Source organism: Ptychodera flava, chromosome 5 (genome assembly GCF_041260155.1).
Source record: "Ptychodera flava strain L36383 chromosome 5, AS_Pfla_20210202, whole genome shotgun sequence".
In the NCBI taxonomy this organism is placed as follows: domain Eukaryota; kingdom Metazoa; phylum Hemichordata; class Enteropneusta; family Ptychoderidae; genus Ptychodera; species Ptychodera flava.
The window spans coordinates 15,408,119-15,429,050 of NC_091932.1; the positions used below are offsets into that span (position 1 = coordinate 15,408,119).

At 36.4% G+C, this 20,932-nt stretch overlaps 2 protein-coding genes across 2 annotated transcripts in view; one reads left to right on the forward strand and one right to left on the reverse strand.

Annotated features, from left to right (window-relative positions):
* Nucleotides 1-1,732, reverse strand: part of LOC139133122 (histone deacetylase 1-like) — a 54,447-nt gene extending 52,715 nt beyond the window's left edge. Inside the window, exons 1-2 of the mRNA XM_070699539.1 lie at nucleotides 1,627-1,732; nucleotides 693-805 (exon numbers count right to left, since the gene is read on the reverse strand). Of these exons, the coding sequence (XP_070555640.1) occupies nucleotides 693-805; nucleotides 1,627-1,711 (198 nt within the window). The 5' untranslated portion in view covers nucleotides 1,712-1,732. The remainder of the gene's footprint in view (nucleotides 1-692; nucleotides 806-1,626) is intronic.
* A 478-nt stretch (nucleotides 1,733-2,210) lies between these two features.
* Nucleotides 2,211-20,932, forward strand: part of LOC139133123 (tyrosine-protein kinase Yes-like) — a 38,956-nt gene continuing 20,234 nt past the window's right edge. Inside the window, exon 1 of the mRNA XM_070699540.1 lies at nucleotides 2,211-2,554. The gene's annotated coding sequence lies outside the window, so the exon portion shown is untranslated. The remainder of the gene's footprint in view (nucleotides 2,555-20,932) is intronic.

Genomic DNA, 20,932 nt, shown 5'->3' on the forward strand with positions numbered 1-20,932 from the left:
ATATTTAACAAACATCTTTTGATGAATGTATGACTACAAAGTATTACAAAACATACATCCACACATACATACAGATGCCACCGACTCACCAAATAAGCTCTTTTCGGTATTTATATACATACCAAATATGAGCTAAAAATCGTTTCTCTAATTGTTTAAATCCTGCATTAAAGAGAACTGTTTAAAGTTTCCTTGAGAAATGTTTGAGAAAATGTTTATGACTGCATTCTCAGGTAGCCATTGCTAAAAATGACTTTGTGTCCAGAATTCCTGTTCTTTTTGTGATTTGCTAAGCCACTATTCAATATAAAGATCATTCAGTGGTCTGAGTAATAGATGCTTAATTTAACCAGCCAGCAATTTGGAACTTCACTTTGTACCACTTCACAGATTACTTGAGCAGAATATAAATTTTAATGATATTGAGCCAGCCTACAGAGAAAGAAGAGAATTGCTGCTATTTTTGATCAGATTTAATTGCTTCTAATCATTTTACTCCTTGTAGGTGAAAATTCAGGAGAAAAGGATTTGCAAAGATTAGTACAGAAATCAGCAGGTCCATCCAAGAAGGGAATTTTTTTAACATATCTTTATGAGACTTGAGCATGCTTCACTTTATCATCCACTATCACTTTATAATCCCTAACAAAGAATATAATAATGGAAGGTTCAATAAGGGGGACTACACTTACATATATTTCCATTTTTCTGTAGAGTCCATAGTTGAGTAATAAATTATGTGTCATCCGTATACGATGTGGCTTCATAGGATGCCCTTGCCCATAGTAATAGTTACCAACATCACCTGTAACAAACATAAATCATGAGGGATTTCTACATATGGATAGACATCTAATGTAATGTATTTAATCCGATGCTAAAAGAACGAACCAAAACACCATGCTAAATTTCCCAACAGCAATACCATCACACTCAGTGCAGAAATCCTGGATTTATTGGGACGCTGACCTCAAGCCATTATAATATGGCACTTTGAGGCACCCGTACGCAGTATGGTTTCCCCCATTTCTGTCATTGGCAGAAATCCTAAGCACTGAAGACTAATGCTGCTCCAGTAGTGAAAGATCACACCACACAGGCGTGCTTGTGCTTAAGTAGAAACTCTGCTTTGGCTTTCAAACTGCAGGACTCACTTTGGGAATGAATTTCAGTCCTACCACACAGAAACCTAGTTGTCAAAATTTGAAAATACGCGTCGGTCACAGCGATCGCGCCGCCACACAAAACAAGCGGGTTAAGCGGGCGCTGTACACATTAAACAAAATCAACGTGATTTACTTTGAATAAACCATCTAGTTTTGAGGTGCTAGGGCCTAAAAACGGATCTAATTCCAAAAAACAAAGTTGCAGTGCTTACAGAACCCCTTAGTTTACAAATCCGTGATACTTTGGCTTCACTGTAAGGCTCTATCGTTTTTAGCTGAGCAGTCTTTGTGTTCGGAATGGAATAGCCCAACGAGTGTAGGAAGCGGATCACCGGCTTCTGGCCCCGTTGGTATCGAGAATATCACGGCCTAGTGCATAGGTGACCAAAAGCATCTAAAGTAAATGTTGGACACACATAATTGTTGTTCTTACAATTAGACGTGGAAAGAATGAGCTTACCATCGTAATAGTAGCAAACTTTCTTCTTCGTTACCGATTGATTATTGAACGCCATGCTTGCCGTTCGAGTCCGTACACCGATCATGTAAATTTTATGCTAATAAATGACCCACTGAAAAGCCGAACCCAACCCGAGTGACCTCTTCAAAGAAAAAGCCACAGGTGCATAGAGTCCCTTTGTTGCGTATTTCTTGCCAAAAAATGCTTTTCATTACAACTAAAGAGTAACAAGTGTAAGGATGATAAACTGTTTGCCTAAAGTAATACTTTATTCGAAAACTTAACTGATTTTAATCTGGATAAATTTGATTTCGGCTATAATCGGCAATGTTCGTTAAATTGGTTACTTGGGCAAATGTAGTGAAGTATGCCTTCACTCGAAATTCCATTTCGAACAATTTATGTCTGATCGATGCTTTTTTAACAGTGTAATGATGATCATTTAATGAAAGCGATGTCTACTGTATTCAAAGCACAAAATTATAAACACGGCATGACGTAAAACCTCCCGATATATTACCCAGCATTCAAACACACACTGCCGATATCACTGCAGATAAGGATACTTAAACTTTGCATTTTAATTGAAGTCCATAAACATTCTGAAGTTTTGATATATAAGGATTTTTTTAGTAGTTAGGAGGAATTCGTTTATATTGTTAGCTTTATGAATTGTTTTCGTTATAGCAAAACCAACCCGACATTAGTTTCGTTTACCAAGCTTTCGCTGCCACCAAATTCATTTTGGGTAAGCTAGGAGGTTAAAAATCAGCTTCAACTACTGTACTTCGACAGTGTTACTTACTTCCTTGTTCATGTCACGGACTTAATTCCCAGCTCATTCTACACTCGAAAACTTCGCCATGAAAAGTTGTTGTCGTTCGAGATGAACGATACCGCCGTTTCGATATGACAGGTCGCTTCTTTGGTAAGTTATATCATATTCTCTCGGTATTTGCATAGACTACAAAGAACTTATATTTAGTTCAAAAAAGTTGTTATTAGCGGTTGCCTGCTCTCTCGCTCTCGGGTTCTGCCAAAGTGGAACATGGGCGTTGCGCCCGCTGGCGTACGTCAGGATCAGCGAATGTTTCAAACTGTACAATAACCGCTTTTTTACTGTTTGCTATATGAAAACTTGACATTATCAAGTATGTTCCTGCCATACTTAAAGTTTCCATGCCAACTTGTGTATTTGAAAAACTTGTTTGACGTTCAGACCGTCGCGTCCAGAGTGGAAATGGCTTAATTTATACGGTAATCACATAATCAGATTATTGATACGGTTACTGAAGCGAAGGCAGTTGACACCCCCAGTTAGATCGCCTGCAAGATTTTGCTGTCACGTATCATGATTCTGTATGCTAAAAGTAACAGGAAGTTAAATCCAAATGATCGCTTGAAGATATAGGAATATTCTTTGGGAATTAAGGTGACATCATGGCACACTTCGTTCAGAACACGAGGCAGTGCTACCCCCATGTTCAGAATAGGAAAAAAATCCCCGCAACCACAGATATTACCATCTGTGCCGGGAAAATAATATTCTCATCAGACAAGTTATACTTGAGATCACGGCGCAGAGACCGAGATAATAACGTACGAAAAAGCGTAAAGATTGTACTACAGCAACTCCATGTCACATGTGGTTTGACGGTTATAATAAACCTTGAAACTAGAGCCAACATATTACATGTATTTCAAGACAAAATAAGGGTATACAGGGGAAAAGTTGGGAAATTTTAGTAATACAAATATGTTAGAAGACTTGCATGTATCTCACAAATTCAGGTCCGATTAAATGATTGAATGACACATTCCTAATATTGTATATCAGAAAGTAAGCTGCCATAGTCAGTGTACTAGCATTTCAAGGCCACTACGCTTTTAAAACTTGAGTGTTGGAATACAGCCAGTTTTAGCTGTAGGTCACAGCCTAACAACATCTACTGCTCTTTTCATCGCTTTTACTTAAGGAGCACAGAGTGGTTGCCTTTGATTCGAAGAAAATTTAATTGGATATTGTACAGCCTGAATTTTCGGTGTAATCGAGTTTCGAGGAATTTCACTTATATTTGATAATGTTGTTAATGGAAATATCCTTTGAAACCTCTCTGGAAGTCATTAATATTTTGCCTCAAAAAAATTAACAAACTTCAACGCCAGGCTTCATTTTCATGTATATCATATCAAAGCTGTCAGAGAATCCCTGATTTGACTTGTGAATACCTGTATTGCCGCACAGGTAAAGAATATAACTGTAACATGTGACATTATACAAACTTATGTCTTGCCTATTTACAAATATGGATCTGTTGCAGTGTCCTAAACTAGCAAAAGAATAATTGATTGTATTGAAGTAAATTGTCTTCATACTAATGATGCAGTTCACGTTTTGAAGTCTAAACAGTCACCTGACTGTCTCTACTCAACCAGTGTATATTTGTACGCCCTTTGCCATAATGACTTACAGTATCTTCTTAGTGGAGAAAACTTTCATAAACCTCATGATTGAAATTCATGTTTTGGACAATTGCTTTACTTCACGCAGCTTGTGTGATCAGTGAAAAAATTAACAAATGGAAAATGTTAAGCCAATGCACCAGCAGATCCCATCACATTATTACCCATGAATACAGTGTTGATGGATCATGGATGTAGCTGTCTTCACAGTTTCTTTGATGTCTTAGGTCACTCGGCTTGCATGTATGTTGAGGTGCATGGGTTACATCATACAAAGCTAGCAAAGTATTTGCATGCACTGTGCTCTGTCTTCCGTAATTTAATACAGGTTTCCTTACAATTCCTGCCGCATAGTAATTGTAACAGCAATCCGATCAGACAGCCATCAGGTCAGGTCACTTCTAGCTATTGTAGATGATGAGGAAAGTGGAACTGAGCACAAAATACAGTTCCTGACCAACCCGGAAATGTGATTAGAAATTTAAAGTTGGGTTGGATACAAGTGATTATATAGATTACAGTAAATGGAAGTGACAAGTCTTTTAAGTGAAATGAAAAATTGTTGACAAGTGAAACTTTCAGATAGATAACACACTCATGTCAGATAATTATGTGATTTTGGCAATCATTGAGAGAAGATGTTGATGGTCATTTGAACATTCAGCCATTGTTAATTAAATCTGTATGAAAGAATTTTCCATACTGTAACATTGCTTGTTATTTTTCAATCACTCAGGAGTAAATACATGCACATGGCTTGACCATTACTCTTCATCCAAATATGTACAAGTGCATATGTCGCATGCACTGTGGTTTATCTGACCCTTGTATGTAGGACTCAATTTTGGATTTTTAAAACGACATGCATGTGAGTGCAATGGCTGGATGAAGGCGTTGACTTTTCAGGGTAACAATCCTCACACCCTGCCCTGATGACATATCCATAACCATCACACTGTGATTCCTGCTTGTGTTTCCCTCTCCATATCCGGATCACATTGCACCGCAGCTCAATCTCCAGTCTCCTTTACCAAGTGTTGAGGAATATCCTGAACCTAATTTACAGTTAGGTTTACTCATACAGATGTTTAAATTTTATCGACAAAAATAACTCATCCTCTAAACTTGAAATTCTTGGTTCATACAAATGTAATCATTTTGAAGCAGCCCTGGTAATATATACCCCGGTACTTGTACATGTATGCAGGTCTATCACGTTCCACCCCCTCCAGAGATACATGTACCGTTATCCCCAAAGCTCTGATATGACTATTACAGTGTATTGTCCAGTAATTTGATTTGGGAGTACCAGTCAATTATAAACAAGAATCCATACAGATAAGCATGATATGTGTCATGATGTTTGTCTTACGACTTGGTTGAGTGCTCTTTTTTTGTGAAAGATAGCAAGAAAATAAGAAGTGGAGGAAAATAAGATGTGGTTTAATATCAAGAACTTGGCTTCAAAACAGTATTTTACCTCGGAAAAATGTCATGTTAATATGTCAACGATCAAACTCTTTGAGAGAACTTTGACCTCACTAGAAGGAGAACATTGACCTTTCACATTTATATTGATAAGTCAAAGTATACAAACCTTGCACTTTTCACTGTTTCCTTGTTTTATTTTTTCTGTTATCAAAAGTGTTGTCAAGAGATTGATATACGACTATTTGCAATCTTGGCATAGTTCTGTACCAAGCACCATATTTCAAAGTCAGTCAAGTGTTAGTGTCAGACATATTTACCAAGTACCAGTCATAAATATCAGGAAAAAACCATACCTGTAGTTTGTAGGTCTTCAACTTACAAGTACTGTATATATATATAATCAATTATTAATTAATACAGTAAATCATAGGTTTGTTCCTTCAACTGTTACTAAGAACGTGGATGTGCAGTGTCAGTTCGATGAACCCAAGTTGCAAAACTGGAATCCAAATTACACATCAAGGAACTGCTAGACTGCCAAAATACATGTCACTTCAGTGACTGGACAAAACACAGTTACGATGTTGTCAGACTTTTGGTCAACAAATTTATGTTGCAGGTCCAAGGTTGTCGTTATCGCAGAATTCACTCAGTCTCAGATTCTGCACCAGGGTCTTCGGTAAATTTTTTCAGGATTCACTCCTAAGTCTAGAGTGAATGCCAATGACCTCTAGTCGGTGAAAGGAAGTTACTGAATGCAAATGAATGAAGCTTTCTCTGTACAATGATGCCCACTATAGTCATTGTATGGTCTGTCTCTGGATTGTCCATTGTATTTTTGACAAACAAGGACTCATTCCGTCTCTGAACAATTGTCGGCTATTTTTTGAAAACATAAATATCATTACAAGGGGTCAGTGTCATAGGAAAGATATAATGAATACCAACAATCATCAAAATCTTGCAAGTGCAGTGTATAATTTGTTTGCTGGTGTAACCTATAGCAGTGCTCACACAGGCTTTCAGGCAGCTTACGTCTCCCGTTACTCCCATTTGTTTACCAAAAAACTCATTATAAGAGGAATCCAATTGTATATGCACAGTATGTGTGTACATGTACTGGTATGTCCACATTCGCTCAGGGTACACGTGTAGTATGTCCAGAGTCTTGAGAATCACTGATTGAATATTGGACCATTAGCGTTTACAGTATATTTAGTCTAACATCCTGCATTTATGGTTGCAAAGTTTGTGCATTTGGTGCAGTCAGTCCAGAGTACACTGCTGATCAACTATCACTTAGTCCAATGATATCACTTATCTATGATGACCATATCCTGTAATAATGTGGAGATATCGTGACTCATACTCACAGCATCAGCTTGAAAGCCCTGACAGAAACAGCAGGCAGAAAATTGCTCAACATTGTCGAAATTGAACTATATGAAATGCTGGTAAATAATGAAAAATAGATTGGAGATGCATTAGAAGCAAAGAGAGTTATTATTTCTCCCTAGGGGCTCTGTATTCCCAATTGATGTATCAAATTGATCATCCCAAGTCATTCACATATATTACAGTGTATTGTATCTCTACAATTTGGCAGTTAAATTAAGTAGAAAAGAAATATTTATAAGCCTCTGTGTAAACTGATGTTTTCATGTTAGGAGTTGAGATCATTAAACTATCAATATTGAAGCACTAATACATGCAAATGTATCATTAGTCAAGATGCCCACAGGTTTATACTGTCAGTTAAAAAAAGTAAATTTTACAATTTTTTGTGCATGTTGAGTCTCCGCTTGCCAGCTGGGTACATGAATCTGTTCCAATCCAGTTAATACTTGTGGAATGATATGGTGAGAGATGATCAGTCATTATGCAACCTGAAAATATGTGATGCGCTTTATCAAAGTCCTTCCTATTGAATTTCAATGACACTGTGTAAGTTCAGTGGTGGCAACTTGTCTAGAGTTACATGTATGGTGTAACTGTGATTCACTCTCTGGAATCAGAGCAGTCAAAACATAGAGGTTGATACTTGTACATTAGATGCCACAACGAGGTGAATGAGATCTTCTCTGGCGTACTACATCTATTGGTTATGTATCATGTACTGTATCATATGTCCACAACTGTGTTTTTAAATTTGCCATTTTGTATGTCAGTATGAATATGATGCACACATGTATCAACTGATGTGATCCTTCAAGTAAATAAAATGTGATCATTCTGGAGTGACCAGCAACTGTTGCCTTGATAGCCTAGTAAAAAAAACGTGAAAACCAAAACGGCTGACAGATCAGTAGTTTACGTTGCAATGGGTGAGTGTGGCCATGTATACATGTATATGTAATCACAGCACACATTGCATTACAATTATTCACTGCCTACAGCTACTGTACAGTGTGCACTGTAATTTCACAAACTGATGTCATTACCAGACCTGATATCTGTTAGTTGCTGCTAAATTTAGCACACAAAGTAACTCCGCTGAATCCCAACATATTTGAAACAAAATCTGCCCAGTTCATGAACCTTTGTTGGTGGCCGCTTCATGCAGAGTTGGAAATAAATTAATCCCTTTTTTACCATATTTAATATTGAGGAAAGTTTCCGTAGAGCTCATAACATCTCCAAAAGTACATATATGGGAAATTCAATTTCAAAACAGTGTTTGTAGCTTTTGTAATTTCAATATTTCTAAAAATAAATATCCAAGTTCAGACTGTTGATGGGTATTAAACAGATGGCTTGTCAAATTTTATGAAAGTTGTGAAAGATAGGTTGGTTTTCAAGTTTATCCAACGTTGAGTAAACGTTCAGCAAAATTCAGCCTGGCATGATCATTGCTATACTTTACATGTACAATGTACACAAATCTAAAATTGCAGTTTCACAAAACAGTGAAAATGTAGTTTTCTTTGATGGTGTAATGCTGCATAAACTTCATACATACAAAATATGTACCCCAGAGACACCGAATATAGCATGTCTAGAAATCAGGGACATAGAGTTGACAGAGTATGGTGCAGACAGTTTAATTGGCAGTTAACTCACCATACCATCATGTTGCAAATCCTATCTGTAAATTGTAATAATTAGAGTGTACATATTCATTGCTTATGTAAGATCAGTATCACAAAGTGTAAATAAACTATTTTGTATGCCATGTTCGGCTTCAAATTTGATAAATCAAAACCAACTGTAGAAAAGCAGTAATGTAGTTTATGTATTTAATCCTGTTATAATGTTTTTATAATTGAATAGTCCGCTTCAGTAAATTGATGTATGATAAGAACATTGGCGATGTAGTTAATCTATAGAGGCCACCCAGATTTTCTCTTTGGCCATGCAGCTATACTATGTTTGCAGTTAATTTGCAAAATGCATGATTCTCAATATGCGCTATACCTACCACTGACATGTACAATGGTAATTAGCTAATCACTTTTATACCGCATCACTTAGATGATGTGAAAATTTTGTAATAGTTATAATATCCTTTTAGTGTGTCATCATCTGTATCAGGTGTATTTCAAACTCTCTGCCTTTTGCCTGTATGCAACAAGCCCTGTTTAAGGAGCATCATGCAAATGCAACCAGCGAAGGGTTTGTGGCTGGCTGTTGAGTGGTGCTTTACTGTCCTTGTTGTACATGCATGAAAAGTACAGTATACATGAATATGGCCTTGATTTGCCAATTAACCAATATTGTGGCTTCATTACAGCCATGAGTCCCAGGGGTTATGTATGTTTGTGCAGAAGGCCTTTTCCGCTAAACCTGCTTGTCCAAAACAATATGTAAACTTGCTTCACTTAAACTTTCAATATAATTTACATGTATAGTGAGAGAGGAAATTCACAAATATATAGAACTGCCAGCAGTCACTTACAATACAAACAACACGCAGATTGTATGATGTGGAAATCAAAAATAGTTTTACTGCTGTTGATTGGAAACTGTGAGTATAAATACTTTTGACTTGAAGCTTTGAATATATGTATTTTTGAACATCCATGTACATACCTGTACATGTACCATACAAAATGAACAGATTTGTACTGTACACTTTTCTCCAAACACATGGTGAATACATGTGTACTTGTATGATATTGAGCTCCACAAAAACTCCTTTGAAAGTACGATAGACATTTGGTTTTGTCAATCTGTCCAATTGATGCATACATCAAGAAAAAAAATTATGACCTATGAGAATATATCAGACCACAATCATAGAGTGACTGATCAAACTGACCAGCATATCTGACATGTTGGCTTTCAGGACTTACGTGTACCTGTACATTAGGTTCCGTCTGTACCATGGCATGATGGTATAGAAAATTCATTGTTTTGACCACCAGAAACAAGAAGAGTTTATGCTAAAATGACTCTTTATCCAACTGTCACTCTTTTGAACAATTCATGATAATATTTATCACCACAACACATGCGTGGCATGGTCCAGTTACAGGCCTTTGCGGAACCTGTGGCATAATATTACCTTCTTAGAAAAAACTGCAGTACATGTGATTGCCTAATCGATTTTTAACAATCGAATACCTATTGAGCACACCAGTGTAAGTGATATAAAAACTGTCTTCTCCACCTCTGTACTTGTATATTATTCTCTATCATTGATGGACATTTCATTTGTTAGCGGGCTTTGTCATTTGCTGAAACAAATTATTCCACAGACCTACATGTACCGTCAAATTGAAAGTACTGGTCACAGATTTGTCTTATTTCTGTTGATGTTGGTATTCTCCACAGTTTGATAAAAAAGCCATGTGGCTAATTTACAATTAATACAAATAATAACACATACACAATTTGCATACGCTTTTGTCAGTAAAATGTGTTTTTTGTATGGTTATTAACACATGAATACATTGCTAAAAATCACAGGGGTGGCCCACCCTCAAAATCCACCAGTGGAGGAATGTGGACACTCTCTCCGCCAAAGGGAATCATTACTGTTCACAAGAGACAAGAGTTTAGATAAATAAAAAATTTCAACATCTGAACTATGCAAGCGGAACAAGATTTATTTACCTATTTATTTATTTATTTAGAAAATCCTTTGCGTGATTTATGGTATTTTGACTTTTATTTCACAGACTTTCAAGGTTTGTTTCACTGATATGAATTCATAGCCAAAGAAACTGAAACTTCTTTGTCCTATTTAATGCATATACGGTACTATCACGAACAGTACTTTATGGTGTCAATACAATGTGAGATACAGTATTATACTGTAATCAATTTCTTTTTCAACATTGTCTTAGCAGTCATTATAAATGTTGTTTGACAAGTAAGCAGATTTAAACAAATTTACCAAAGCAGAAAACAAATAGCTAATGTCTGCGCGCATTTCTGATGCATGACTGCATAAAGCAATGTAGACTACATATGAAAAAGGCAAACAGGCCATTGCAAGAGAACCCTCTACTGTGGGTGCTTCATATACCCTGGAGCGATCAGGGTCTATGGTGCTTCTAAAAGTGAAAATAAAGTTTCATGGAATGTAATGTTACAGAACCAACAGCTGGTTTGAAGAAAGGTAAAATTCTTTACATATTACATTTGTTTACGTATAATATCATCTGTTGGGTACACATACAACATGTACGGCAAGCTCACAAGAGGATGATGAGGTCACAATGCACAAATAATCCACACATAAGATACTCTTTCCTTCTATCTGTGGTGTTGGATTGTATTCATGCATACTCTGCATTGAAAATAAAGTTCTTGAATTTATATACATAAATATTATTTTGACCGTCAGACAAGATCGTTCTGTGGGAAAGGAAGATGGTTGGTGTACATACAGTTCAATAAAATACTTATATTTCCTACATGTACATGTACAATTCATGTGACAGCTATTCATGTCTTTTAGTTGTTGAAAATCCTTTCTGAAGTGAGCTGTTGTAACTGGTGATTGAGATTAGCATGATGTTTGTTCAATGGCAAAATGCGAAAATTTTTGTAAAAACTCACATACATATTGTAACCAGTGATTCGGATTACCATGATTACAATCAGTGGCAAAATGCAGAAATTTTTGTCCAAACAATCTTAATCAGCCTGTCAATATGAAAAACTCGTGTGGGCAAACTTTTGATGCAGATTTTTTTTACAAACTGTCCAACAGTTTTCCTCATGAACAAAAATTTGATACAGCATAATGGAGTGCTGTTGTCATAGAAGAATGATCATGCCACAGGTGATATGATATTTCTTTTTATTTACTGTAAATCACCTAATCCTTTCACAAATACGGGAGGACTACAGTTTCAGTTTAATACTTATTCTAATATCTCATTTTATTTTCAAGTAGGTTCAACTTAAGTTCAGATATTGAATGAATTTGAGAATAGACTTTTTACACGTTTTTTTTTTTCCTCTGTTGTGATCAATTGCAATAAGGTGCAAGTATATGGTAATACATGTACCGTAGTATCTTAATCTTACTGGTGTTGCATTCAGAGGTTGCCACCCGGGGCCAACAGTCAGGCCTCTATGTTTCCCAGAAGGCCTTCCTAAAACATACTGAATTACATTTTATGTGTCTGTGGGGACCTTTTTGTAATAAATTACAACTGCTGGTAGCAGCAGTCTGCCGATACTCCCAACATACACAGTCAACATTGGCCATGCACCAAGATTTCTATTTGAGGACTGCTTTACTTACATATGTACTCTTGAACAGGTCAAGTGCAGGTACATGTATGAGACCCCTGTTGATGAACTTATATTGTGACCTTTGAACTTCAACTACGAGGTACTGGGAATGCTGTTCACGTGGACGATTTTCATATTGTCTAATATGAATTACTCAGGATGTTAGTTCTCATGCCATGACAAGTCAGTATAGTTACAGTAATGCATTCCTGTCTACATATTTCAAAAATTTCATTTGATACTGATGTTTCATGAACTTGTATCTGTCCAAGCGGCAGACAAAGGGTTAAATATTTACAGAAGACTTAACAGATGAAATACTTGACATAGTTATGTGTTAGAATTCTCAATTTCAATGATGTTGATCATATAGATCAGACCCACATGTGCATCATGTATCCCACAAAAAGTGTGATATGGAAAAGTGTGTGTAATTTAAGATCAGATCTCATATACATGTATATTGTCCGACTCAAATGTGTGATCTCTAGTAAACATGATGACTGAGGGACAAATGTGTGATCTCTAGTAAACATGATGACTGAGCTCACAAGAAGTAATCTAAACTAGTGTGTGCAGTGATGTTTTGAGACTACAGGCCATGCTTTTAAGGGATTGTAACAGTATTTCAAAGCAAATTATGGAAAATCCAACCCTCACTCTGTCATGGAGTCACAAGTGTCATGTCATTGGACTGTTGGTTTCACCCCATGGCATAGTGTCATAGATTGAAAAAGTACATTCGGCATGTTATGGCAGTGTTCCTCGCCTCGGAATATGAAACTCATGAAGGCATTGATTGTGAACGTAGTAACTTTATACTGTACTTTAAGAAGTTTCCAGCGGATCACCATCAATCATTTGGGGAAGTGATATACTGATACTTCACATCATGTGAGGATATGAAATTAATAGTGTCGCAGCCTTTTATCTAGACAGTATATATTGATAGGTGTGAGCAAGCTCCTACTGTGTGTGCATACCTGGTTATAGGTAAACTGGGTAATTTTCTATTGTCAATAACTACATTAATACATGTAACATCACATCCCTCTACCAAACACAGTTTATGTTAGGGACTGCAGTAATGTATACAAATGTAGAAATAAGAAAGAGGATTATGTCTGTAGTATACAGCAGTGGTCAGACAAATAAGAATTTGCCAAAATTTGCCTTTCGTGACTTTTTTACCCGAGGTGAAAAGTGTTGTAAAAAGGTATTGAAGTAATGTGGGATAATTCAGAAAAATCTTGTAAAAATGAAACACTGAAATCAGCAGTGCCAAATAACAGTAGCAACAATGCAATGGGTACTGAAAAGTCAAAGCTACCATCTCAACAGGGAAGCCTATGTCACGTCTAGGTAATTGTTACTTGTTATGATAGCCTCATTTAACCTACATGTAGTCACCTAGACTAGCCCCCAGTTGATTTGATTTTCTCTGCAGCACACAGTACAATAAATTACCCACAATTCTCTTTGATTTGTATCCATGAAGTGTACTTTTCTAAAAACTTTTTCAGTTCTGCATGTGAGCACTAATGTTCAGCATCAGAATAATGGTCAAATAATATCTAGTAAAAGTACGTTTAGATATTTCAGTGAAAGTTTCAAAATAACCACTAAACAACCATAAAAGTCACATTCTGCAGGTACTACAAATGCCATGCTTTTTGGGCAGCAAGTTATGACGAACTGAAGGGGTCATTCTCTGAGAAAACTTAGCATGCAAATTTCTTTTGTCACTTCCATCGCAAAAAATCAATATCCTTTTGTTTCATAAAACAGGTGTAACTAGTCTCCCTACCTTCCATTACATTATTCTGTATGGCTGAGGACAAAATCAGAGGCAAATTTTACAAAAACGCTATCTCCTCCCTCAATTATGCATAATTTTCCAAATCATATAGAATGAAAATTGAGAAGAATGGTGTGCATATAAGTACGTTTTCAAAATTTTGACAACTAGTATGTGAATTTGTCTACACATGGGAGACATGGTATACTTCACTGAGGAATCTCCGAGGATACAAATCACAATGAATTATGGGAAATCTACAGTACTGTGCATCAGTTACTGGCTGGCCAATGCATTCACCCAACCATCTACGCAACAGCCTACCACTAACGTGACAGTCTTCTAAAGTTTATTCCTTCAGCTTATTCTGTTTTGATTTATTATATCTACATGTATATGCCCACTGTCTACCGGTCATCCATGATTCCTTATAATGTTCGCTGTGATCCATCGTTCTAGCAAGCAACTACAATATCTGAATTTGTTGTGGCATGCAAAACCAACTTTGAATATACAGGTACAGTGGTTCAACCTTTTGCATGATATTATATAAGTATGTACAAACACATGATATAATCACAACAGCACATCAAATGACTTGTGCTCATCTTGTCTGTCAGATAAATCTATTGCTGCACTTCATGCATGAACACTGTATAACTCCAATAAAATTGTCTTGAACAATTCAATATTTCCTCAAAGATCCATCACCTTATATTTTTTTCATCTGATTCTCAATACAAAGTACGGAAGCTTCATAGTGTCTTCTTTACTTATAAAGTGTAAATCATCAGAAATGAAATCATAATCTTACTGGTTGTTTTTGAAAGCTCTTCAGTCCCATAAAAAATAAAAGTACAAAGATGTAAATTGTGAAGTGATAATTTAAATATGTAAACGAAAATTCCTGTAAGAACATTTTCTCTTCCCCTTCAGCAGTGCAATTTTCACTGTAATTCTATTTTATTCTGTGATGTTTTAATGAAATGATTTCTCAACCTCACAGGAATGCCATCTGTCCATAATGAATATGATGCCAAGTTCCAGTCTGTGACTGCCTATTTATGAAATGCAAACAGTGGCAAATTAGGATACATATCATAATTGTGTGTATTGTAAGAATTCTATTTGATATTCCCAAGACTATCCTTATTACTTGATAACAGTGCAGACAGTCCTTTGCACACCTCTTACATAATTGTTTTAACTTTTTCGTAACAAGATTTTTGTCGACAGTTCAAGTGCCCAAAAGAACCAGAAGTAACACAACATGAACATAACACACCAAACCACAGAAAACAGTGAATTCCATCTATTTCTTTACAAACACAGACTTAATCAGTGAAAATCATATAATCATGTATGCCTATACTGTATGGCAGTTCACTTGGATGTATTACTCATATGGAAGTGTAGAGAAATAAAAAACCACATTGCAAAATTACAGCTACATGCATTCTATTAGTACTGTTACTCAGTACATGTCTGTGGTGGTGTATGCTAATTGTTGACAGGAGTACAGCACTGTGGTTCTTTCATCTCTTTTGATGGCGAACTAAAGCATCATTTGAATGTGAAAGCAACGTCTTCCTGAACTCTAGTCAGACTTTCAGGATGATTTCTCCTGGAAATAACGGGGAAGATAGTGTTTCTAATGAGACAATTTGGTTTCAATGTGTACAATGTAGGTACCTGTATTTGCAGACATTGTGTAGTGTCTGCTGATGACGTAAATGTCAGGCTACTTCCTGTCTTCGCCCTCCACCTTCTATGATGTCTTTCATTACGTTTCCAATAAAGATTGTCACAATTACTGCCTACAAGCGCTCATCTTCATTTTACAATGATTGAAGAATTTGAAATTCAAGAAATTATCTGAATTTGCACCAGTTTCTCAGAAGAGCCAGTGGCAAATAATCCCCTTACCTGCCAGACAGTATCACTTCCCCATCTGCCAAGTCAGTAAAAAGTGGTTTTGACCAAAAACCATATGTATTTTCACCCTCTTGGTTTGGTATGTTATAACGTCTTTGGTCTGTAAAAATGTTTACAGTATCTTTTGTCTCCAAGAACCTTCAAATCTTTAATTAAGTCTTTGTTAAAATGCACTACCGCTATGTATGGGACATGTTTTGTTTCACTGCATGTAGTTTTAACCAATGTGACCTGGTGATGAAATATGAACTTGGCAGGTAAAGGGTTAAAGGTGAAATTTTCTGTAGGTATTTCCTTCTAAACACAAGTACAGTGTGTATGTACCAGTAAATGCAGACTGTACTGTTTTCAAGGCTACAGAACTGAAGGAAAAAACAACAAACTACTGCATGAAAATTTCAAAACAAGGCAGTTTTTTGAACCGTGACACATCCTGGAAAACAAGAGAAATGCCCCACGCTCATCAACATGTTGATTTCAAGATGCATTCAAGTTGTGCCAAAGAAATGTGACTCCCCTTTCCCCCAATTAAACGTAACCTTGTAACCACAATGCTAAACTGTACTCTTCATGAATCTTACATGTAACCCTTTTCCTGCCAAGTCCATATTTCACCATCAGGTCAAGATGGTTAAAATTAATGAAACACAACATATTCCATATGGTGTATTTTAACATAATACTGTACATTTGAAGGCTGTTATAAACAAAAATACTGTAAACTTGATTTTTTTTTACTAAAGATGATATAACATACCAAGCCAAGTGGGTGAAAATACGTCATTTTTTGGCTCAATACCACTTTTTACTGACTTGGCTGATGGGGAAGTGATACTGTCTGGCAGGAAAAGGGTTAATGCAAAAGTACTGGTAGTTTTTCCATGCCATATATATCTACACCAGTACATGTAAAACCACAGGCAAATGGACAATGTGTGAATGAACAGAAATCAAGGCCAGACACAGTATGATGGTGAATTGGCACTGTTAATACCAGTACATACCAGTATGCACAAAACTGATAATTGAAATATATGCTGTTGATGGTATTAATCTTTGTGTACTAAAGTTCTAAAAATGCAGAAAACTACTGTAACACATAAAACTATAATCTGCTTACATGTAACATTGTCTGTGTATATACTATATATAACTGGTACCTGTAAGAGTACCACAGTCACAGAGACTTGTGTATGGTTTATTAAAAAAGCTGAACTGCACATGTGCAGTACAGACATGTACAGATTGTTTGTGCCAATACCTGCGAATAGCAGTGCAGTGTCTCATCCAGGATGGCATTAACACGGGGGATTTTCCCCCTTTACCAGAAAGTTTAGGGGGGATTTCACCAGTTCATGTGCTCTAGATCCTTAAAGGGACAAAGTCGGCCATTTTTCATGAATTTTGTTTGATGTGAGATACTACTTATATTGTTTGACATGTTGAAAGATAATGAATGGGTGACCATGCATATATTCGATCCCGATTTTAGACACGATATATAAAACAATTGCAAAAATGAATTAATGGTCATGACCATTAATTCATTTTTCACGATGGTTTCATTTAATATCTAAAATTGGTCGAATATATGCATGGTCACCCATTTATTCAGTATCTTTCAACATGTCAAACAAAATAAGTATCTCCTATCAAACAAAATTCATGAAAAATGGCCGACTTTGTCCCTTTAAGGTGTGACTGGTACCATTTCATGGGGCTGGTTCCCCTTTGACAAATTATTAAGGAGTGCCAACATGTCAACACAGGGGGAATCCCCCCATCCCCCCTGTCTAGATGAAACACTAGAATAATGTTGTCTTCTTCAATATTGTGTACCGTATAATGTTGCCCCACAGTAACCAAATGTACAGCTGTGCTTCCTAATGTTTCACATTGAAATCTCACACAGGTGGAAATTGGACAATTAGGAAAAGGTTGAACATTGTACTTTGACCAATCTCTCCCTACCGGTATATGCGTGTCCATAAATTTAATAGGAAGAAGGAACAAAGAAATTCTGTTTTATATCAAAACATATATAAAAAATTGTTGTGCCTCAAAAAGTGTATAAACTTGTGGTGCTTGTTTTTCAAGCAGGATTGCAAATGCAATCAAGCCCTCTACTGTATGGAGTGGAACACACAAAGTGAAACATTATTCCTACATCCAGACTGAGGTACGGGTGTCTGTTCCTTTCAAAACCGCTTCCTCTTCGGGTCGGTTTCCGAAAGATTGACAAGGAAGGAAGAGCAGTATATTTGAGCCAGGACAAAAGTATGGCAAAAGCATTCACAAAGTTCTTACAATTGTGCAGATATCCAATAATTCCAAGTCTGTGTTTTTGCTAAACCTCTTTTGAAGCTCAGGACCCCATTTTGAGTCACATTGTAAATTATCCATATTTCATATACCTGTCTATGGTGTAGAATATTTTGATTTGTTCATACCGGTGTGACTCTGGAAGTTAATTCTCTGGTGTACTGTCCTTTTGAACCCCAGATTTGTACTGACACGTCTCTGAAAATGTTACAAATTCAAGTTCAAAAATTATGTGATAATTATTTATGCAAAGTAAATATCCATATTCAAAGCATTAGGGGCATTGACAGGATGTCAATTTTACCTTAAGTCATGTACAGTTTGTTGGATACCGTACAATGAAGGTTAAACTGCAAGTTCACTGACTGCCCGACTTTATTAACACACAGATTCTGCCTTAGAGTTGCGAAGTATAATTCTTCACTGAAAAGAGGATTACAAAATCATAAATGATGAAGGACAAGCTGACAACATAGGAGACTTGCAGTAGAGCAGAAGTAGCGATTGATAGAATACAGCTTCTCCGGCCTACATTCCATATTCAGCATTTCCAATTGCTTCTTTCAGCTATTTCTGTATGTGCACGTCATACATATAAGTTATATCCACCCACATACGCCATGTACATTTTATAACTTCCACATTCAAAGTAAATTCCCTGAAGTGCAGATCTCAATGCAGAATTGTATGGCTTCATGTTTCGTAGTCCTTGGCAGAGTTTGGCTGTTAAATGGGTAAGACAAAGATTCCATGTTTTGTTTTTCTTTTCTGGTGGAGTTGTTCTTGTACGGTTTTTTGATGGGTCCATATATACACAAATGCTTGAACTGTGAAAAGAAAATGGATAGAGTCAGTGACTGGTATGAATAGCATATCATGTGTGTATTCATGTGTATATATACGGTACATGTACAGGTATACTAGGTACATGTGCAGTACTCTGTAAACCATGTACTTTTGATGATCAATTTCATCAATTGTCGTTCAATAGAGGATATCCAATTTTGAGACTTTTATTGAAACTTACATGTTCATATAGAACTTCAAAAGGATTGTTTGTCAAAGAAAAAAAGAATTGAAATTAATATGCTATTACAATTGTTTTTCCTTTTTTGGTCACCATTTTCCAATGTTGTTAGGCAGGTTTAGACCACTGCTGTTTACTGTAAATGATTTTGAGACTGTCACTGAAATGTTGACAGGCATTACAAATAGATGATGCCAAAGTCCTACCATTACTGTTATCTTGCTTCTATTGTCTGTGCTGTAATTGAGTCTGAAAATTTCATGTCTGTTCCAGGTAGCGGATTTTTCCGTTCGTGTGTGCAACGCCAGATAACGGTTTAAATTCACAAGTCAATGTCAGAAGATTATTTGCAACTTTTCAATGTTGCAGTCGCACAAAAATCAATTTCAAACGTGATTAAGTTCTGCATTTGCTGCATCACAAAATTCAAGTTAGCAGGTCACACAGAGGACTTGTGTTTTGTTAGTCCTGTCAAACAGTGTGGTATGGAAATGTCTCAGCTGTTGTGAGTCCTGAATATCTCAGTGCCAAGGTTAGCAGTTGTGACTTTTTCCTCCTCCTTATATAATGATCAGTATGGTTCATTTATAGACCTGTATCTTGTGATGATGAATCTGATTCATGAACATTGGCAATTTGGATTCAACTGCTCTCAGCCTTGTAGCATTATTGAAATTGGCGTGTCAAGAGGAACAAAATCACATTCTTTTTTCTTTTGTATTTTCTTTATTGCTCGTTGAATCAACTCTCTACCCTCTAGGCTTTCCAATTTAGGAATCCAATAATTTGTGCAGGACTGGCCTGTGTCTCAGGTCTAATCATGCCATGTGAACAGGTCTACCATAATCTCACATTGAAAACTTAAAGTTACCCAGCTGCAAGACTAAGCAAAAGTATTTTTCCCTCCATATGACAATGAAATCCAGTGTTTAAAAAATATGCAATATTTCAAATTGTATGAAGAATTGTAAATGGCATGGTATTAACCTATTTTCAGGTTGAAATTTATCTTGTATTAAAACCACCAATCTCCAGAGTTAGACCACCAGTAGACTGTTTTTCCAGCAGCCTTCATTGATTCCTAGCCATGGAGTAAATACGGTACATGTACAGTAGTGAGTGTACTTCCAACAAATTTATTTTAGGTGAATTTGTAACATGGATAACAGTATTTGTAGGATACTGTAGTTTGCTGCCAAGTAGCCTTTTTTGAATCGTGCAGTACATGTGTACATGTACATAGGATCATATCAGTTTAATGTCACCATAAATATATAAATATACATATGAATCATATTTGTATATCATATCTGCATCACACAAGTACCAGTGGTACTATAAATGTAGACTGTTTAGTGATAATCCTCCCAATTCCAGTCGTGATCTGCATTTGCAAATCACTCAACCAGACCTGAGCAGTGCTTGCAGGAAATGGCTGTCGTGTACTCAGCCAAACTAGCAGACTACTGTACTTCCATAATGTGATCGGTTTGACCCTTGAACATTGCTCAAATGGTTGATTCAATGATTGTGTGTGGCAAAGGTTTGACCTCTGCACAGTTAATGTAGTCAGTCAATTAAATGTTGTTTTGTCTAGTGTCCAGACCTTACTATTTTGAACTCAAAACTATACAGTAGTT